Source organism: Pithys albifrons, chromosome 8, assembly GCF_047495875.1.
Source record: "Pithys albifrons albifrons isolate INPA30051 chromosome 8, PitAlb_v1, whole genome shotgun sequence".
In the NCBI taxonomy this organism is placed as follows: Eukaryota; Metazoa; Chordata; class Aves; order Passeriformes; family Thamnophilidae; genus Pithys; species Pithys albifrons.
In genome coordinates this window covers 10543716-10562549 of record NC_092465.1, presented here as the reverse complement: position 1 = coordinate 10562549, position 18834 = coordinate 10543716, and the positions used below count along the sequence as shown (strand labels likewise).

At 40.7% G+C, this 18834-nt stretch overlaps 1 protein-coding gene across 2 annotated transcripts in view; it reads left to right on the top strand.

Moving 5' to 3' along the window:
• KALRN (kalirin RhoGEF kinase) overlaps positions 1 to 18834 on the top strand; it is a 500698-nt gene that overhangs the window by 214727 nt on the left and 267137 nt on the right. For both annotated transcript variants that reach the window (XM_071561941.1, XM_071561942.1), the window contains exon 7: positions 12342 to 12464. In XM_071561941.1, coding sequence (XP_071418042.1) covers positions 12342 to 12464 — 123 coding nt within the window. The remainder of the gene's footprint in view (positions 1 to 12341; positions 12465 to 18834) is intronic.

Genomic DNA, 18834 nt, shown 5'->3' with positions numbered 1-18834 from the left:
CCTTTAGAGGCTGTAGCTCTGAATTAAAGATGCAGCGAGCTGACATCTGCTCTGTTTAATATGAAGTCAGCTTCTGACAGGTTGTTAATGCCATCCACAATTTGTTGCCCCCAATCTAAAGTGAAGAGTTGCTGGAGTGGGAAGTAATCGTGGTGGGCTCTGTGGGAAGTGTTCATTACTTTGACCACTGCTGGTCATGCTTAATAAGATCCTGCTCTGGGTACCTGTAGGAAAAAAACCCCAGATTTTTGCAAGATCAGGAGATCATTATAGAAGTTTTCAAGTTTTCTTAAAGCACAAACAGATCTCATTCCTGCTAATTGGACTGTAAAAGCAAAAGGTCTTCATTATTAGTGATGTTCCAAAGGAGCTTTCAGTGTGTCAGGCTTGTATCCTGGTAATTTCCCATTTATCAGTCAAGACCTCAGGGGGTCTTCCCTGTGTGCTGATAGCATTGTGAACGTTTGCTTTTCTGCCTTTCCATCCATCAGTAGAAAGCTTGGGGACAAAGCTAATAACCACAGGACAAATTCACAAGTACACACCAACTGCTTTGTGCTGCTCCTACAACTGAAAGCAGCTACAGACCCTGTTTTGCCATCTGGTTTGAGGAAGAATGACATTGCCTTGCCTGCTGAGCAGAGCAATACAGGGAACAGGGTAAATATATATGAGAAATTCTCTTCCTTGTGGATGTTATTCTAGTGGTGCACATCACCTACCATTGCTGCAATCATCATTTTTTAACCTGTGGTGATGGGGGCAGGACACCCTTTTGGAGCCGACCATTGACATTTCTGTTTCTCTTGCTATTAGTCTCTTGCTGGTTTGGCAGCTCTGAGGGAACAAACTTCCTCTCTTACCACTTTCATGACCCAGGTTCAGACTCCAAAAGCAAAGCACACAGGAATCTTCTGAAGGCATTTGTACTGATTTTTCAGATGTGGACAGCTGTTCGTCATGAAGGGCAGTCGTCTGCCAGACACTGATTTCTGTTGATCTGGATTGGCTTTGGAGCAGCAAAATGAAAGTACAAAGGATGCAAACTTCAAAGTTGAAAACTGGGAATTAAAAACCACGGGGGTTAACTGCCCCACCTCCTGTCATGCAGGAAGCCTGTCCTGCAGTAGGAATCCCAATCTGATGTGCGAAATAGATGTCTTAGTGCTTTCCTTCTTTCTTTATCAATTCATTCTGCCCTGTGCTGCCATATCTGGTTTCTTTTTTCCTTTTGCTGCCAGCTAAATATGTTGCCTCAACATCACTTGAACTTGATCTTTTCGGTGGGAATTGGAAAGCAGTAACAATGCCTCGCTGTGCTGCTGCAGCTCGGGATGAGGAAGAATTGTGCATTTCCTTCGTGCTAAGTGTGCCCTATAGCACAGTTACAGCATCGGGGGCCGCTTGCCGTCCCAGTTCCCCTGGATCATCCAACATGCTCCTGACCTTTCAGAGTCAGAGGGCAGAGCCTCACCCGAGTTCTGGCGTAATTCCTGCTCATGTTTCCAGGCTCTGGCAGCGGCTGCATCGCAGTCCGTCCGCTCCTGACTGTAAGGAAGCGGCTGCTCCGCTGCGGGAACTGGAACACGGTGTGCTCCGCTATTCGTAGCTTCCTGCTGCCGACACTGGAGACGCACTGACTATTCCTCTTGCTTCCTCCATGAACATTAAAATAGGTCCAAAAATAATTGAAGGCAGTATGTTCTGATGGAGTATTTTTGCATTTGCAGAAATTTCCTCTTTTGCTTGCCAATTTTGATAGGGAGCATTTCGAGACTGTTTCAGCATCACCAACGTGGCACTGCTGGGAGGCACAGGAATGCTCCCCTGATCAGTATGGCACAAGAAACTGGTTTGCATCTGGATACAGACTTAAACCTCATTTTTATGGGTGATAATACCATATTTTAACCATGAAATTCTGCTTTATCTAATGAAGACAAGAAGATCCAAATGCTCTAAAGGGCAACAAAGCCCACACATCTAGAAAAAAGGAGAGAGGCCTGCACATAGAGAAAGAGAAGAAAGCTGCTTTTTTCATTTATTACTTTGATCCTTGGAAAGGGTAGGTGATAAGAGACTAACTGCCAGGAAATAATGTAATTAAACTGTGCATGAGGTTCACAGACTTATTGTGCACCATTTTTCAGATGTAGCCATGTGATTATTTCTAAATTAATGTCTTCCTGGCCTGGCTGAAATGCTTTCAATGGCCCACGCTTGGCAGAGCTTGGGATCTTAAAAGTGTATCTTATATTATCTTTCATATCTATTTATAGGGAACAGATAAAGGTGGGTGTGCAGTTGAGAGGTTGCCTCCTAGGAGCTGGTGATGATTTAAGAGGAAAAACCAGAAATGTGATCTATGGATCATTTGCAGAAGTGTCAATGTCATTTGAAACCAGGTCACTGACTTTTCTTCTTACATATCATGCACATTATGGGAACTGATTTGGAAATATTTTCTTGAATCTTCGTGTCTTGCAAGGCCCTCCATATTATTTGGTATCAAAGTGCTGGATGCCTCATGTGCTGCACAGGCACAGAAGAGTTGCTGCAAACGTAACAGTTTTGGGCTGAGGAATTTTGCTCAGTTTAATGCTAATCCATACAAACTTCTGTTCTTGATTTGGGTGTTAAAAGGAAAAAAACCAGGACATAATGCCATAAACAGCTACTTTTCCATAAATTAAATTTCCCTCATTTTTGTCTTGGTTTATACCCAGTCCATCAAATTTTTTTTTGTGGGATGATGGGCAGCAGAGGAATGTCAGGGATAATATTTGCATAAATTTCTTTCTGCTGCTGTTACAACTATTCTCTGATTCCTAAATTTTGTCAGCTGCTGCTCTTTAGAGTCCCTGCCTTGGTGTGAGCCACTCACTGTCCCCCAGGTGAGATCCCCCTGAGTGTGTCTCCAGCCCTCCGCAGCTGTCATTTTAGTTCCCTAACACCTTGTATCCAGGTGTTCTCTGGCTGACGGTATTTTGGCACCGTGGTCAGGCTCTGGTGTGTTCTGGTTCTCCACACTGGGGCCTCCCCTGGTGCCAGAGCCAGCAGGAAGCAGATGGGGGTGGCTCAAGACCTCCTGACAGGCCACCCCATAAAATCCAGGGGAATGCTGAGGGGGCAGCGAGACCCAGTGCCACCTGTGCCATCTCACCAGGTGTGGACACTGCCATCCCAGCTCCCCAGGTCTGCCAGCACTGAGTGAAAACATTGAACTGGTTGATTTGTGGGGTGTGGAGACAACCAGGACACAGTGGTAGGGAGGGCTGGACACCCCAAAATCCAGCAGAGAGCTGATATCCTCTGCTTCCCTCTGTGCAGAGGTCTCAGCTCTGGCCACAAAGTGCTGTGACACATCAGGAGTTTTAACCTACTAACGCACCACAGCCCCACAGCCGTGTCTCTGGTTCTCCAGCACTCGGTTTGGTAGGTGAAATGCCACAATTCCAGTACAAAACAGTAAACATCTGTCTGCCTGGTTTTGGTTTGGTTTGTTTTGTTTTTCTGGCAGCTATTTGGAGTGACCAGAATGGCACATGTTCAGCCCGGAAGAACCAGGGTCTATAATAAAGTCACAAAACTTCTACAGCATTTTCAAATGAATGAAAATTTCTTCTGAAAACTGAGAGAAAGGTCCCTCATCTGGGGACCTACTGTGATCTTTTCATAATTTACACTGTTTTCCTTTCACAAGGCTGTTGTCTATTTATATATTTAGTGTTATTTTTCCTATCCAACCAATTAATTAATTTGCACTTAGACAGCAAGAAGTTCTCTGTAGATGATCTCTGGCCAGGAAAGGCCATTTCCATTCTAAGGAACAGAAAATCCTTTCCAGGAATGCCTGAATGTTTGATGTTACTAGGTGTGGTGGAAAGGTGCAATGTTTCAAAAAGCAAGCAAACAACACAGACATACAAAATACGCCCAGATATCATTAGTCATATGTTCAGGATCTGTAATTTTCTCCCACTTTCAACAATAAAATTCTTGCTCCTCTACTCAACATTATAGGAATCACATGCCTTACTTTGTGCATGGCTGTGTCTTGATGTCTGTCAGGAAAAAAATACACAGATCTCTTACTCTGGCATTTAGTAGGAACATCCAGTGTGAGTATGTTGGAAATGGTACTCTGATATAAATACAAAGTTATTTGTCACATCACACATCCAGCTAATTTTCTAGTGGTTTGACAGTTGGGCCCATTGTCTGGAATAATTTAATGTGCTGCAGCTTAAACTTACTGTACTCTATGAATCATATACACAGATATTTATAATGGAAAAACTGTGTTCATGCAGCGTTGAGGTTACACAAATACAGCTGTGGGTCTGAATCTTCAGCTGGTGTAAATTGGCCCCATTGGAATGACACCAATTTATCCTGGCTGTGGACTGCGCCGACCACATGTGAAAGGGAAAGATCTGGCACAAGCATTGGCTTGTCCATCACCGTCTGTAAATAAGAGACAAACACAAAAACAAACACAATATTGTATTTAGGCCCTGGCTTAGCAAAGCATTTAGATGTATGCAGAGTTCTATTTTAAAGCTCCAAGTAATTGGTTTTGTTAAGGCTGTATTTATAGAGTGGCAACAGGAATTACAGCAGATTGGGATTTTTTTCTGTTGAAATGGTTTTCATCAAAATTTTCTTCAAGTACAAAATTTAATATGGGGCCAATACACTCCTGCCTGAGAGGAGCCATCTTCCTGGTGACCTTTCACCTTCAGTGTCAGGGCCCTTTGGGCACTGATGTACATTGATGGCCATGACCAACCTCACCTCCAGTTTTAACACAGCCCTGCCCTGCCAGGCCATGAGCCCTGCTGAGCCAGACACTGGTCCATCTACTGTTTCTGTGGCATGACCTGGGACCTTCCTTATCCCTGTGGGTCTGTGCTGTGGTCACAAGGCTGTGTCTGAGCCTGGTTACCCTCACTGAACCTGATCCTGACCTGCTGTTTGACTTCATAGCTTAAGCTCAGACTTGTTTGGTCACCAAAACATGTGTGATGATCTCTCATTTAAACCTGGTTGCTATCAGCCCTCGGGCTGTGGGACAAGCTCTTATTAATGTGGGCCCTTGTTCTACCTACTGGGTCTTTGTTTCTGGCTTCTTATCCCTTAGGGAACAGCTGGTCTGGACAGCCAGAATCAGCCCTCTGTTCCACTGAATTTAGCTCAGCGTCTCAGGTGGAGGGATTTTTCTGTATTCTGGATAAATGTCCCAATTCTTTAGACTGTTGGCATTTCTCATGTGCTCCTTCACAGCGGTGTTGTACTTCTGCTGGCCTTTCCCAGAGGCACAGGTGACCTAGACATGCCTGGTACCAATTAAACTGTAGTTGTGATTCTAGTCTAGAGGCACTAGGGAACTTTCTTGATTGTCTTTTATAAAGAGAGCTCACATGAAAACCTTTCCTTGATCAAGCCCTCGCATGTCAGTGTAGGCTGTGTATGTCCCACAAATCTGTTGCACAGTATTTTTTTTCAAGTACTGGCTAAATTCAATCACAAAGGATGTAAGAAATATGGCTTGATTTTTGTTTAATTGAGTTGTTGTGAATACTTGAACTCCCTTAATGAGGTAGGAATAGACTTTGTAGCTGGAAACTTTGCAAACCTCAAGAGAGGGACTCTGGCAGTTACTGTTCTATGTGTGTTATTGTTTTGTTTATATTGTGGGAACATATGAAAATGAACTTGCTTAGCTGCAGATGCTCTCAGAGTGGAATTTTATACTTTTTCTTGTAAATTACTCAATTTAACACTAGCTGGACAATTTCGAAAATCCAAAATGCACGTGGACTCTTATATAGACCTCCCTTTAATAAGTAATGTATGCTTATCTCCTGCATTACCCAACCTGTGGATCATGGATATTCAATACCAACTTAGTAGTTGGTAGATGTACTTGATAAAACAGATTTTTTGTCTGAAGACTAACTGGCTATAGCACTTGCTTTGAAAAATTTTTTGGTGTCCACAAAGTGGAAGAGATTGAAAAGCACTGATCTAATAGGGATTTCATCTGGCATGTAATTAGTGATTCACCCTCTCCTCAACTACAGGAAAATCATTCTTTTAGATTACCAAATTTAGATTTCTCTTTGTTAGCAGTATATGGGGGCATAGTGGGAGAATGCATTTATGCCTGTTGCATTACAGGTGAGACTACCAGGAGTTTATTTTAAGACCCTGCCTCATATTTTTCCCAAGTGCTCTTGAACTTGCTCTTGTTTGGAACATCACCTGAGCTGTTCTTTTCAGAACAAATCCAGTAAACACTACTAGTCTTTGTCACTATTTATGCAGGAGGCTACCAAGAGAAAAGAGTGAGGTCAAGCAGGAGGGACTTATGTTGATCCGGTACTTGTTGCTCTTCCATTTTTGTATCTTCTTTTCTAGAGTTGATACCAGAAGCACTGCACACATTATCCTAGATGATGTTAGCTGGAGTATTTCCAGAAAAAAAAAGTCAACCTTCCAAAAAGCTCTGCTAGGACCTTAGTTGGGATTGAAAGATATCCATGAACTAAAACAAGCACAGAGAGAGGCTGTGTATCTTAAGAAGAGTTAAAAATGTTGGGCTCTATTAAAAAAAAGAGCAAGAGAGACAATGAGTCCTCCCAGTCCACACTGGAAAAGGTGAAATACTGGGGAGAATTTTTTTTTTCTTAAAGGAAAATGTTGACCTCAGAGTAAATGTGTATGAACAGGACATGGGTTTTGTTTAGGTCAGAGAGTTTATGATGAGTTCAGTAACAGGAGCAGAAGGTTTTTGGAACTGGTTCTCATAGGAGAAGCTAAGCTTTAGCACCTCACTAGTTTTCAGGTTGAGCTTCATCCCTTTATGAAAGGAAATTTTATACTGTGGTTAGCTGCCAAAAGCAGTGATTGGACTTGATCTGTATGTCCCTTTGGGACCATTTTCTTTCTATGTATCCTATATTGTTCGTTGAGATGGTGTGGTTATAATGGTTATCATTCTGCCCTTAATTAACCATATGAGTTTGATATTTATGGCTCAGAACTTACAGAGAAGATGATTTGCTACAAGCCAGTTCATAATTAATTCCAGCCATAGAACAGTGTTCAATAGATTTGGGATTTATTATTTTCAGCATGTATAAACAATTTCATTAATAAATATATTCAGTTCATTGGCTGCCAAAGCCATGAAGGCTGTAATCCTCTCATCAGACCACTTGGCATTGGGTGTGCTGCCAGCTCTGTGCCGGGCACATCTTCCTGTGGTGCTCTGCACCACTGTTCCAGAATCCAGTGCTAATGCTCCTCAGAAAGCTCTGACAAAAGCCAGAGAGCAGAGGTTTTTATCTGAAATGATGTTATAAATCTCATTTAATCTGAGGTAGGGCTGGACTGTGCACAGGCTGCATACATGCTGTTCCACATCCGTGTGTTTCTCCTCTGTTCTCAAACAGCTGTTCTCACCCCGTACTCTCTAGCCTGCCAGATGTTACGAATCCAGGGAAAGTATGGAGTCACATTCTCTCTCTGCAGGACTTATTCATGACCAGCTTGAGACTCGCTGTTTGGTCTAACACTTAACCTGGATTTTCTAGTAACTCATCAACTATGATGACAAAACATGAGGTTAAGTACTAATTTTTTCCAGCAAGACTGATGCTGGAGATATGATCTGATACCCTAATCTCAGGTGAAGTGGCCTCAAGACCACATGTATAATAATTACTGGTGCATGTGTGATCACTAAGGGCAGTGAAGCTTCAGCAAAGTACTGGGCAGAGACTCTTAAGATCATTCCTAGTTCTGACTCTCTCATAAAAGACTAATTTCCTTAATTAAATGTAGCACTTAACATTCTTCAGCATATGCATTCAATTTCCTTTATGCATTGTCAGAAACAGGACTACAAGAGATAATCACATTGGAGTTTATCTTGTTTATAGTGTGCTTAACCCCTCTCCCCAGCATCTCAGTCACTGGAGAACTCTGGACTACTTAACTGTTCTCCAGATTATCTACAGCAGTGTGGAGAACTGCCAGGCTGGAGACACTGAGGACATTTGGTTCATGTGTTTTTAGTGATATAATATCCAATCTTAGTTATTTTGTGCTGCTGTTTGCTGTGAATTCCTGACTGCAGGAATGATTAGAAAGCTTCAGAGAAGAATTAAATCACTGGCAGTCATCATAACTCCAACCAAGAAGTAAGGCACAGCAATAATTAAAGTTCTATTAAGTTTATGATGATCACTGGGCCAGGTTTTCTAAGACAGTGTTTTTCAAGAATGATATGAACCAGTTGATACAGTGCTGTGTAGCAGTGTTGGAATGACACAGGAAGTCTCAGTTTGCTGAGACACTGTATCTGATTTTAGCTGATCTCAGCACACATCTGCCTGATGCTGGTATTTTCTGTATTAAAAACTCACTCCTTTCACAGGCAAACTAACTTGTCAAAGGATCTTGAACATTTTTCCAGGAGCCCAAGGTAGCCCCTTGAAATTGGGGCGATCCTTGCAGAGCTGAATGAAAGAGCAATTTTGGGTCACTGCCATGTTCCCATCCATAATGATGTGTTTTAATTAAACAAACTAGGCAGCACACTCACTTCAGGAACACAGGAAGCATCAGAGTTTTTCATGTGGAAAACAAATTTATCTTGAAAGCTTTCAGGAAATATTGCTGGTAATACAGGCCAGGCCAGACAATGCTGACAGACCCTCATATTGAAACCTCCCAGCCACACACTGCAAACTTTCACAGCAGCATCACCAGTCACCTGACATCTGGCATTTTCAGAGCCTCAACTTTGAATCATAGTATTGTGGGAAGATTATTTAAGTCCATTTTAGACTTTGTGGTCAATGAAAAGAGTTTGAAAACACAATCCATTAGATCTCAGAGTCAAATAAGACCCCACTTTTAGGTATTTATTTGTTTAAATACCATGATTGTTGAGGATGTCTCCTGACCTGTGGGACTGTGTAATACTTACTGTTTCCATGCATCCTTGATTAGGAGGATGAAAATTCAAAGTATTTTGTGATGCAAGACTTCCAGTACTCTCTTCTGGGTACTCAGAAAAATGTCTAGAGTTAAACAGGCATCAAGCAGAAATGCTTGAGAAGTCCCTGTAGGAACCAGCCCTGGAAACAAAATCAGTGTAGACAGATCCAAGCAGTTCTGAGCCCAGGCTGTGCTGTTCTGAGGTCAAGCTGGCATTTCTACACAGCATGGGACTGTACCATGCAGAGGTACCAGTTCATCAGCAGCTTGTTGGGGTATCTCAGACCCACTAAAGCATTGCTTAAGGTAGGCATGTCTGCAGCCTTGCAAAGCCCTGGTTCTGTGTAAGCCAAGGGTGATGGTAAATACTGCTTGTTACTCCTTAACGCTCAGGAGCAATGCAGGTTTTTACAGAGCAAAATCATTGTTAAGTCATCAAAGTCAGTGCTTTAGACCGCACTGAATCTGCATGTTTTTCACTCTGCCCTTGTTCCAAGGCATCTTGCTTGATTTTCTCCCAGCTCCAAGCCACATGAAATGCAAAACTCTTCATTCTCTGGGCTTTTGTGAGAGATGTGGGAGACTCGGGACAAGAGTCCAGTTCATATTGATAGGGGATAATTTGCCACAGGCACAGACCAGCTGAAACCAAAGTAATTTTTTATGAATAGTATCATAGAAAGATTCAAAGTCTAAACTTAAATTGAGTCTCTTTCAAACTCTGCTATTGTCCATGCACAGAAGTTTGAAAACCATTCTGTTTTAAAGGTGGTACAGATTTCATCATCAAGGCCTGGTCCTCAAATTTCTTGAAGGACATCCTTTAAACTGTTGTTGTGTATTTCAGTTGATTTTAAAAAAAGACCAAAAAAATCCATTAGTCATCTCTAAAACTTCCTTTCTTTTTTCCTGATAGTTTATTATTTTATTTAGAAGGCTGAAGCATGGTTTAACTTAAGCTAGACTCTCGTCCAACAATATGTGCATAGATTAGATGGAGGAAATGCTCCCTATCCACAGAACAATAGATTACTTGTTTAAATTACGTGTCTTTAAAAGATCCTGATTCGGCTTTGCTGAGCATAAAATATTAAATTTACTGTTTATTTTTAGTGGATTGCTGCCAGTTTTGTTCTCCCTGAATGTCTTTAGATTGTTTAAAACATTAAAAAATGTTAACATCAAACATGTATCTACTTACAAGAAATCTCTGTTGGTTTCTCAGCAGAGATGTAAAATCTTGTTATTGGGACATGAACTTTGCTGTTATGGAATTTGCTTTTCTGTATTAGCTTTATGGCTTTTCTCTCTCTTTTTTATTTTTTCTTTAAGACCACAAGTGTGGCAAATTATTTTGTGCTAATGTTGCCTATTAAATCTTCATAAAGCGAGAAAAAGGAGTCCAGAGAGAAAGCTTTAGATGTCTCTTCAGGTGTAGTAGGTTGTTTTCTTCTGTTTAATTGGCAGTAGTGTTCGAAACCCCTGACATCATTCTTGAAAAAAATTTGTTACTTACATTTCCTGAAAAAATGGTGATAGCCCTGATCAGCACTATGGCTACAAATGAGAAAGTAATTGTGTCATTGGCATTACTTTGGCCTTGCATCTTTGTAGCTTGAACCTAATTTGGCCTTTACAACTATTTATCAACATAAAATACAAGCCAGTGTAGACTCTGTAGTTGCAAGTGTATTTTCATAAATAGAAGATTAAGAAGTCGGGCACATGTGACAGATTTTTGGGACAGGCTCAGTGTAGTGTGTCTGGTGGCAGCTGCAGTGTTTATTTGCCTTTTCTTGAAAGGGATATTTGATATTGTTTTTGCAAATCCCCTGCATAAAGCAGGCACTCCAATCTGAATGGAGTGCTCAGCATGAAGTGTTGCTTTTACTGCAGGAGTCACAGGTGACCCTTACAGAGCCTTTTCTCTCCTCTTGGGAGCAGCATCTCTACAGGGAACAGGGAACTGACCCTGAGCAACCACAGCAATGTGCAGTGCCTGAGCAGTGGGCTCTGAGTGTTCTTCAGCTGTCACAGGTCAGAATTTGTTATTCAGGGCTAAAGAACAAACCAGCTCTTTACTGGAGGACATGTAACTGTTATAATAAGGATTTGGGCTGATTCTGGGACAGTAAGGTGGTTACTTAGAAGCTGCATTACTGCCTTTTCACCGTAATACAGAAGCTGCATCACTGCCTTTTCACCATAAAACACTCTAACACCAAGGACTGTACTGACCTGAGCTCTGCTGCCTCTATAATTAGTTTTTTTATCATGAATTAATGAGTTAGGGGGTTTTTATTATGGAAGAGTCCTTAGTAGTGGACAGTTCCCCAGCTTGCTGAGATGGAGTTGAAGGAACATGGTTTGAAGGGATACTGCAACAAAAATGTGTGCAGAAGAGAAGAAATCTGAGGTTGTAGTTGCCTGCAGAGCTGTAATCAGGAGTAAAGAATGAAAAGTTCTTGCTTTGAATGAATTTAGTCTCTAACACAACACAGAACAAGCCAAAACATAAACACACTATCTCCTAGCAGCTTGTGACAGCTTATAATGAATGAATGTGCTGCAGATTGAAATGTCACGTTAATGTTCTTCAAAATAAGGAATGAGTTTCATCCACTTTATTCCATATATTTCTATCTGTGTCTGAAGTACTGAACTACCCATTTTGCTTGGAAATGCACTTGGAAGTGGAAGAAGTTGAAATGTGTGTTCTTTATAGATATTAATAAAACACTTTTTTCCCCTTTTTCTCTCCTCATTCTCAAAAATAACAAGTGGAAGATAGACTGGGTTATGTCTTTGGAATTAGAAAAATCTGGAAAATATAGGTGTAGGAACTCAACTGGCTATTCAAATGTAACGTTTGGAAGTTTTACGTACAGAAGAAAAAGAGGGTTGAGAAAATTGCATCTATAATATTTATGGAATGTTTGGTCTGTTTGTGGTTTAAAGGTACTTTATGAACTGCTATATCTTTGGACAATGAAGCAATCCCTGATTATAGTTTGCTCTGGTGCCATCTTTCTATATATGAAATTCCCATTACTTACAGGAAAAGACTATGGGATCAGCTTCCCAAGGAACATGCTTTATGAATTATTTTTCCTGGCCTGTCATTCTGTTAATAACAAAATGTGGTGATAACTTCAATGCTTCCACTGCTCGACAGCAGCTTATTTTAATGAGGAGCAGAGATGAGGTGATTTTGTCTGTGTTGCATATGCATCTATCTCAGAACAGGGTTTTTGTATTTTGCACTGTCTCTTATTGTTTCCACCTTTCTCTAACTATTTTCCCCCCTTTGTCTTGTCATCTGCTTCTAGATGTTTGACTGGATCAGCCACAACAAAGAGTTGTTCCTGCAGAGTCACACGGAGATCGGTGTGAGCTACCAACACGCCCTTGACCTGCAGACCCAGCACAACCACTTCGCCATGAACTCCATGGTGAGTTGAGGGCACACTGTGAGCACCACTCGAGTGAGTAAAGGGCCAGCACAGGAGGCCACCTGCAGCTCAGAGAGCTCTGTGGAGCTGTGACCGGTGAAGTAAGGAAGGCTGTGGCAGCAGCCCTCCTTCTGGAAAGCAGAGTGTTGCTCTGTCCAACCAGGCACTGGCACATGATAATTTTATTGACTTAAGAGCAGCACAGTTCTGTGGAGTTTGTTTAAATTTGGGAGAGAAAATGCAATATTTTAAAGTTTTTGATATTTCTTTGATGGGGAACTAATGAGAACTGTAGGTGGCACCTTAATAATTTATGCTTCTCCCCCCTACCTTGCTAAAGGTACTTTTCAAAACCTGAAAAAGAAGCAATAATCAGGCTGTTGGCTGTGGCCACAGTAGGATTCTGCTGCCTTTTTCAATTGTTAATTGGTCAGAATTTTTGAATGCAACTAAATTTACCTATTAAAAAAAAATCACCATTATACATTTATAAGTGCTTTGCTCATTTTCTTATTCCTCACAGGCATAAAGTGTTTGTTCTGGAAACTGCTCTGCTTTCAGCACAGAAATGAGAACAGAGTGTATTGATGTTTTGATTGTTGCAGTGGGTTACAAAAAATGCATTTATACCCCTACTGCAATTGCACAGTGCAATGATGAGCCCCCTGTGAGCACTCCCTGTCACCTCCACCAAGGCTTGCCCCGAGTACAGCAGCTCCTACAGGCGAACCCCCTCATGCTGTGCATGGTCAGGGCACAGCCGCGTGGGGCTGACACCTCAGGGGTGTGGTGGGAGTTGAGGCTGGAGGTGTCAGTCACTGGAGAGCCACACCTGCTGGGCTGCTCAAGGACAAGGCTCTTGAGAGCAGCCATCTGAAGTGTGAGAAAGAGGTCCAAGTCTGTTAAAAGCACACACTGCTTTTGTGAGGTTACAAGCATTAACCCTGGTGTTCCAGCCAAATTCCAGGTCAGGTAATTAACTGCGCTGACCTGAATTCCACCCGCCATTTCCACCTAGCTGGCTGTTCCCCACGTAAAGCACTCTGCCCCATGAGGGCACTGCATAACAGTGGGAGATGGGAAATGTTTATAATGCCCGTTAATGCATTTATTGTGATTATATCTGAAAGAAGCACTGAAAACCAGGCTCTGGGGGCCTGATTGTTAAGCTTGCCATCACAGTGCCATCTAGCAAAATACAGGGTAGCACTGTCTCCATAGAACACTTGCTGCCCTCAGAGTCCTAACAAATAAATGTGTCCTGGAGATGAGTACATTAAAATTAATTTGGCTTATGAAATGTAAAGTTGGTCATAATTCTTCAGATAACACCATTTGAACAGCCAAGCTGGAGAATTTCCCCTTATCCTTTTCTGTGGTACTGGCTGGTATTATTTTTCTTAAAATAGCTGGAAGTTAAGCTTGGAAAGAGATCATTGCTATTAATAGAAAATTAACAAGTAGCAAGAATGGTCCACCTAATGGAAGAAAAATTATTTTTCTTCGGTCTCTTTCCATCTGTCCCCAAGGACAGTAAGAGAGGATGCCCAATTCTGCTCTGTTTAAGTGGATTGAAACATACAGGGGAATCCCAAAATATAACAAATATGCCAAACACTGTATATGTTCTTAGATAATCGTCCCCACAGAAATGTAAATCAAACAGAGCAGTACAATTGTATGTCATCTTTCATGTGCTCCCTTTTTTTTTATCTTTAGTTCAATTTTAGATATGGAATCCTCTCTGATGAGGGGTGATGTTTTCTGTTTGATTTTGGATCAACATGAATTCATACAGAAAGCAGGAACAGTTTATTCAACTTTCTATTTTAAAATGTCTTGTGATATGCTTTCTGAGTAGGAATTTTTAAAAACATCATTCAACAGATTTCAGTTGTTGAACAGAGATTAGATAAGGAGTTGTAATATTGTTACTGCAGTATGGCAAAGTCAGGTTCCAAAAGCCTGTAGAAATATTTCAGGATACAGATGCAACTCAGGAGTTTATTTTTATTTTTCCCTTTTTAATTTCTCCCCCCCCCCCCCCAATCTAAATGAGGCATCCATGGTATTTCTCAGAAACATCGGAGCTTTACTCAGTGCTTGAAATTCCTCACAATCAAACAGGTTTCTCAAGACTTTCCCTGTTGCTGAAAGGCCAATATTTGGGTTTTTCATCTGCACGACATTTCCAGAGGGTATTTCAGTTCCAGGGTTGCACAGGCTGGCACATGAGGTGAGTTTTATAGCCTGAAGAGTTTGGCCTGTGGAATTAAACAAGGTGCTTGTCCTGCAGAGGGCTGAGCATCCTATTTTTGAAACAGCAGATGTGGGAATGTATCAAAGGTGAAACGACATTTGAAAATGGTGTGAAAAGGTTAATAACCTTAAGCTGCAGCTCCTTGAACTGACCTGGAGCTGCTGTTCTTATGTCAGCGTGGTGCTGCTGTCAGCGGTGATGTGCTGCTTTTTAGATGGAGCAGATTCCTTGCTAGACAAATGTGGAGTGAGTGCTGGTGTCCTTAGAAGTGAGCATTGTGAGGGTGTTGACATGCAGGAGACATCACTTTGCTGCATTAGAGTGTGGAGCTGCATACTAGTCACTCCACAGGTGGTAAAGCATGCAGGAAGAACAAGGAGATTGAAACTAAAGTGACCCTTTGCTGTCTTATTTTTATGGCAACTTGTTCATGCTGCCATTTGATTTCTGTTGGAAAATGACTAGTACATATTATTCAATAATATTTATATTGCAGGAAGAGTAGGAGGGTTAGGTCACTGTTACAGGTGCTGTACAGTTTCAAAGGAAGAAATGGTCTTTACATTGCCATCTGTCGCCAAAGGCTCTGCTCCTACAATATTAATATACATAAGTTACTTTTGCTTATCAAAAATAAGCTTGCATTAAGTTACCCACTGATAAATATGTGTGGAGTTAAGGATTAGGGCTAAGTCACATAATGTAAAAGGTGTTAGAGGCAAAACTGTAGTTCTGGTGAATTTACCATTAGGTATGTACTCATTGGTGTTTATAGTCCAGAATTTCTCAATCTGTTCATGTAACACTTGGCTGCAAAAATAAAGTGACAGGAATCCTCTCGTTTCTTTAGCAGAGAAAGGGGATATTAATACCCTTAGATTTATTTGCAGTCCCAGGTAGAGTACTGTGACCCCCACAAGCCTGAAAACTTAAGATTCTAGTAAGTTTTAATAAAATAAAACAAACACATAATTCATGTGAGATTTGTATCTGGTGAGTGTTTAAGCTCTCTCATGCTAATTACAAAACTCAGATATTTAGCTTACATCCTTTGGGCTCAGGACTTGGAGGTTGGTTCTAGAATGACTTTTCAGACCCAGTTAAATGGTGCTGTGTTTTGTTTGTTGTTGGTTTTACATATATATATAAATTAATCTTTTTGGTTTTGAACCATGAGAGTGAACAAGACAACACTATGCACTTTTTTTTTCCCTGAGAATTTGCTTTATAATTATGATTTTGCTAGAAATGTTATTTATAATTTAGCTGCGTTGTTTTATGTGCAGTACATCAGTCCCTGCAACTGTTGGCCTGAGAATAGTTCAGCTGTCAGAAATCTGAGTAATAAAATAATGAAAACTTGAAGCACTTTTTTTGGTTGTGGGGCTTGGTGTTGCTTCTGGTTTATGGGTTTTGTTTTGTCAATACATTAAAGTCAGTATTGAGAGAATATCTGGATGGCTGTGTGTTTTTCAGGGAAAAACCCCACAAACTTCAGTGGAAGTCAGATCCAATCTTGGACCTCTAAAGTATTTTCTTTACATTGTGTTTGTTGTTTGGGTTTTTTTCTTTACACTGTGCCTACCGTCCTTTAAGCCTGGCATAACTAATAACAGTTAAAATACTGTCTTCAGTACCTCTAGAAAATACACACTCCAAGTGTTTATTGGGTCATGCCTTTTGTCGCATGATCTTCCTGTACATCTCTATAGGCATGCTGTGACCAAAGCTCCTGCTTGGAAAAACAATTTGTTGCTCTGTTTGTTACAATAATAATTCTTCCTTTTAAATGATCAATGTGGGATGTGGGGAAAACATATATTTGAGGTAATAAACTTTAGTGTGTTATTTTTCTTTCAAATAAGGACCATAGATTATTTTTTTCCATGTGATTCAAGGCAGTGCTTGTTTTCACTTCAGTTTCAAAATAAATTATGTTAGTCTTTATCACAGCTGTATAATGTTTATACTGAAGCAATAATGCTTTTCACAAACATGAATATTTAGCTCAGACCTTTTTTGAGCAGTATCAATAATCTAATAAATCCAGTAGAGAACAAACCCGCAGTGTTTCGATGTGGCACAAAGCAGGCTGGTTGTAGCTCTGCACTTGGGTACGTGGCACACATGCCATTTGTTGTAGCTGAGGTGGTTCCTATTTCCTTTGCCCGGGCTTTTTTTATGCCTGGATCTGTTAAACCCCTCAAAGAATGAGTTCCCACTTTCTGTGTGGAATGCATTAACCCGGCAGTGTTTGGTGCTGTCATTGCTGCCTATCCTGCTGTCTGAAACTGCGTGGAGATCCATGTTGTCCTAACTCAGAGTCTATGTCAAACATATTACAATTGTCATGTAAAGGCTAATGGTGCCTGTTGAAAATTCCCAACATCTGTCTTAAATGAATGGTATTTTTCTGTATGTAGGCTGAGCTGAAATGCCATCCAATATTATTCTGCAACAGGCTACACATAATTGGCCTTGTTATAGAGACTTAAAGGTCTTAAAGATATGAATTTTTTTGGTCACAGAAACATTCTGCCTTGGACTTATGTGTTAGGTTCATTTCACATATGGTTTCTAAACTCACAGTAACACAGAGCAAACTAGATATTTTTAACTTTTTTTTTTTAAGAACAACTCTTCAACAATCAAATTTCACCTTCAATTAATCTGCAGACCCCTTCCCTAGCAGTCCACCTTTGTTGCTTGCCATCACAGTATCTCAACTCGTGCTCTAGGAAATGAGATGAACACAGCCAAATTTCTTGCAGATTTTGTGCTTCTCACTGCTCATTTTTCTTTTGTGAGTGTCAGGTATTCTTTTCATAAGTGCATCATAAGAAAGTATTGTTCCAGCTAGGGTTGGAGGGTTTAATTAAGGGGGACGGTCTCCCAGCATGCCCACGAGATGCTCAGGGCTGAATTACTGTATTTCCCTGTGGGAGATCCTTCCACAATTGGAACTCGGCTGCTGTCAGTGCTTGTTGCTGAGGCTGAGGGCTCTTACCCTGCCCTTCTTGGCAGTGCTTGCCTGCACTGGAGGGAACAGACTCAAGGCCTGGGTTAGGCAGCAGGAATGGACTAAGAATTGCTGGATAAAGAGGGGTATGTGCACTTGGAAAGCACTGCACAAGGCTTTCCTATACTGTGAAACAAACTCTTACATACCATGATGCTGATGTACATGTGGGGAAACATATTTTGTTTGCCAGTCCAGTGATTCTTAGAAGGCAAAAATCCCCTCTTTTTGATGAAAGTTTCAAAGTTGAAATAAAGTCAATACAAAATTAACTCTGACAAGGAAAGTGCTTTTGGAAAGTCTGCAAATAGATGTAAAATAAAGTTTTTTTCAATGATGAATGATGTAAGTCAGCCAAAACTTTGGTATATCCTAGTGTCATGACTACAGAATGTCAACTGAATTGCTTTTACTTCTATACATTAATACATTGTTTTCTCATTGTTTGACCTCCTGTGGTCCCATAGAGCCTTAAATCAGTGATCCCTTGTGGTCCTCTTTGGGGGCACCTTTGTTTTGAAAGAAAGATGAGGCCTTAACGTGAGACTCTCCATGCACCTGAAATAGTGGATTTTCTGAGCCTAAAGGAAAAATAAAGTCACAGACATTAGTTGCTCTATTTAATTTATTTCATATTAAGATAAGATGATTTATATAATAGTGACAGAAAAAATATCAATTTACTTTGTTTTTAGAAGTGAACAAACCAGAGGGAAAGGAAGGTTTAACGTTGTGAAATGTCAGCAGCTGAATTTTGTTGGTATAGATTTTTCATTTTACTCAGAACATTACACATTGGCAGATAAAGATGAAAAAAACCACGTTTAACAATTTTGTACTTCTTCAAGGTGGAAAAGAAATGTCTTGCCTTTTGTGGATTGTAGTCCATTAAATGTTTTTCTCTTGAAAATAGATTATAGAGTGCCTTGAAGCCATACTGCATTTTATCTCAATCTGCAACATAAATCCCATCTTTTCCAGTTTTCCCCAGAGATTCCATTTTTCCCAATAATAATGATGCTGAGTAAAGGACCTGAGATTGTAAAGTGTCTGTTAGGGTGTGCTATCTTGAGTTGCAGTTCTATAGCAAA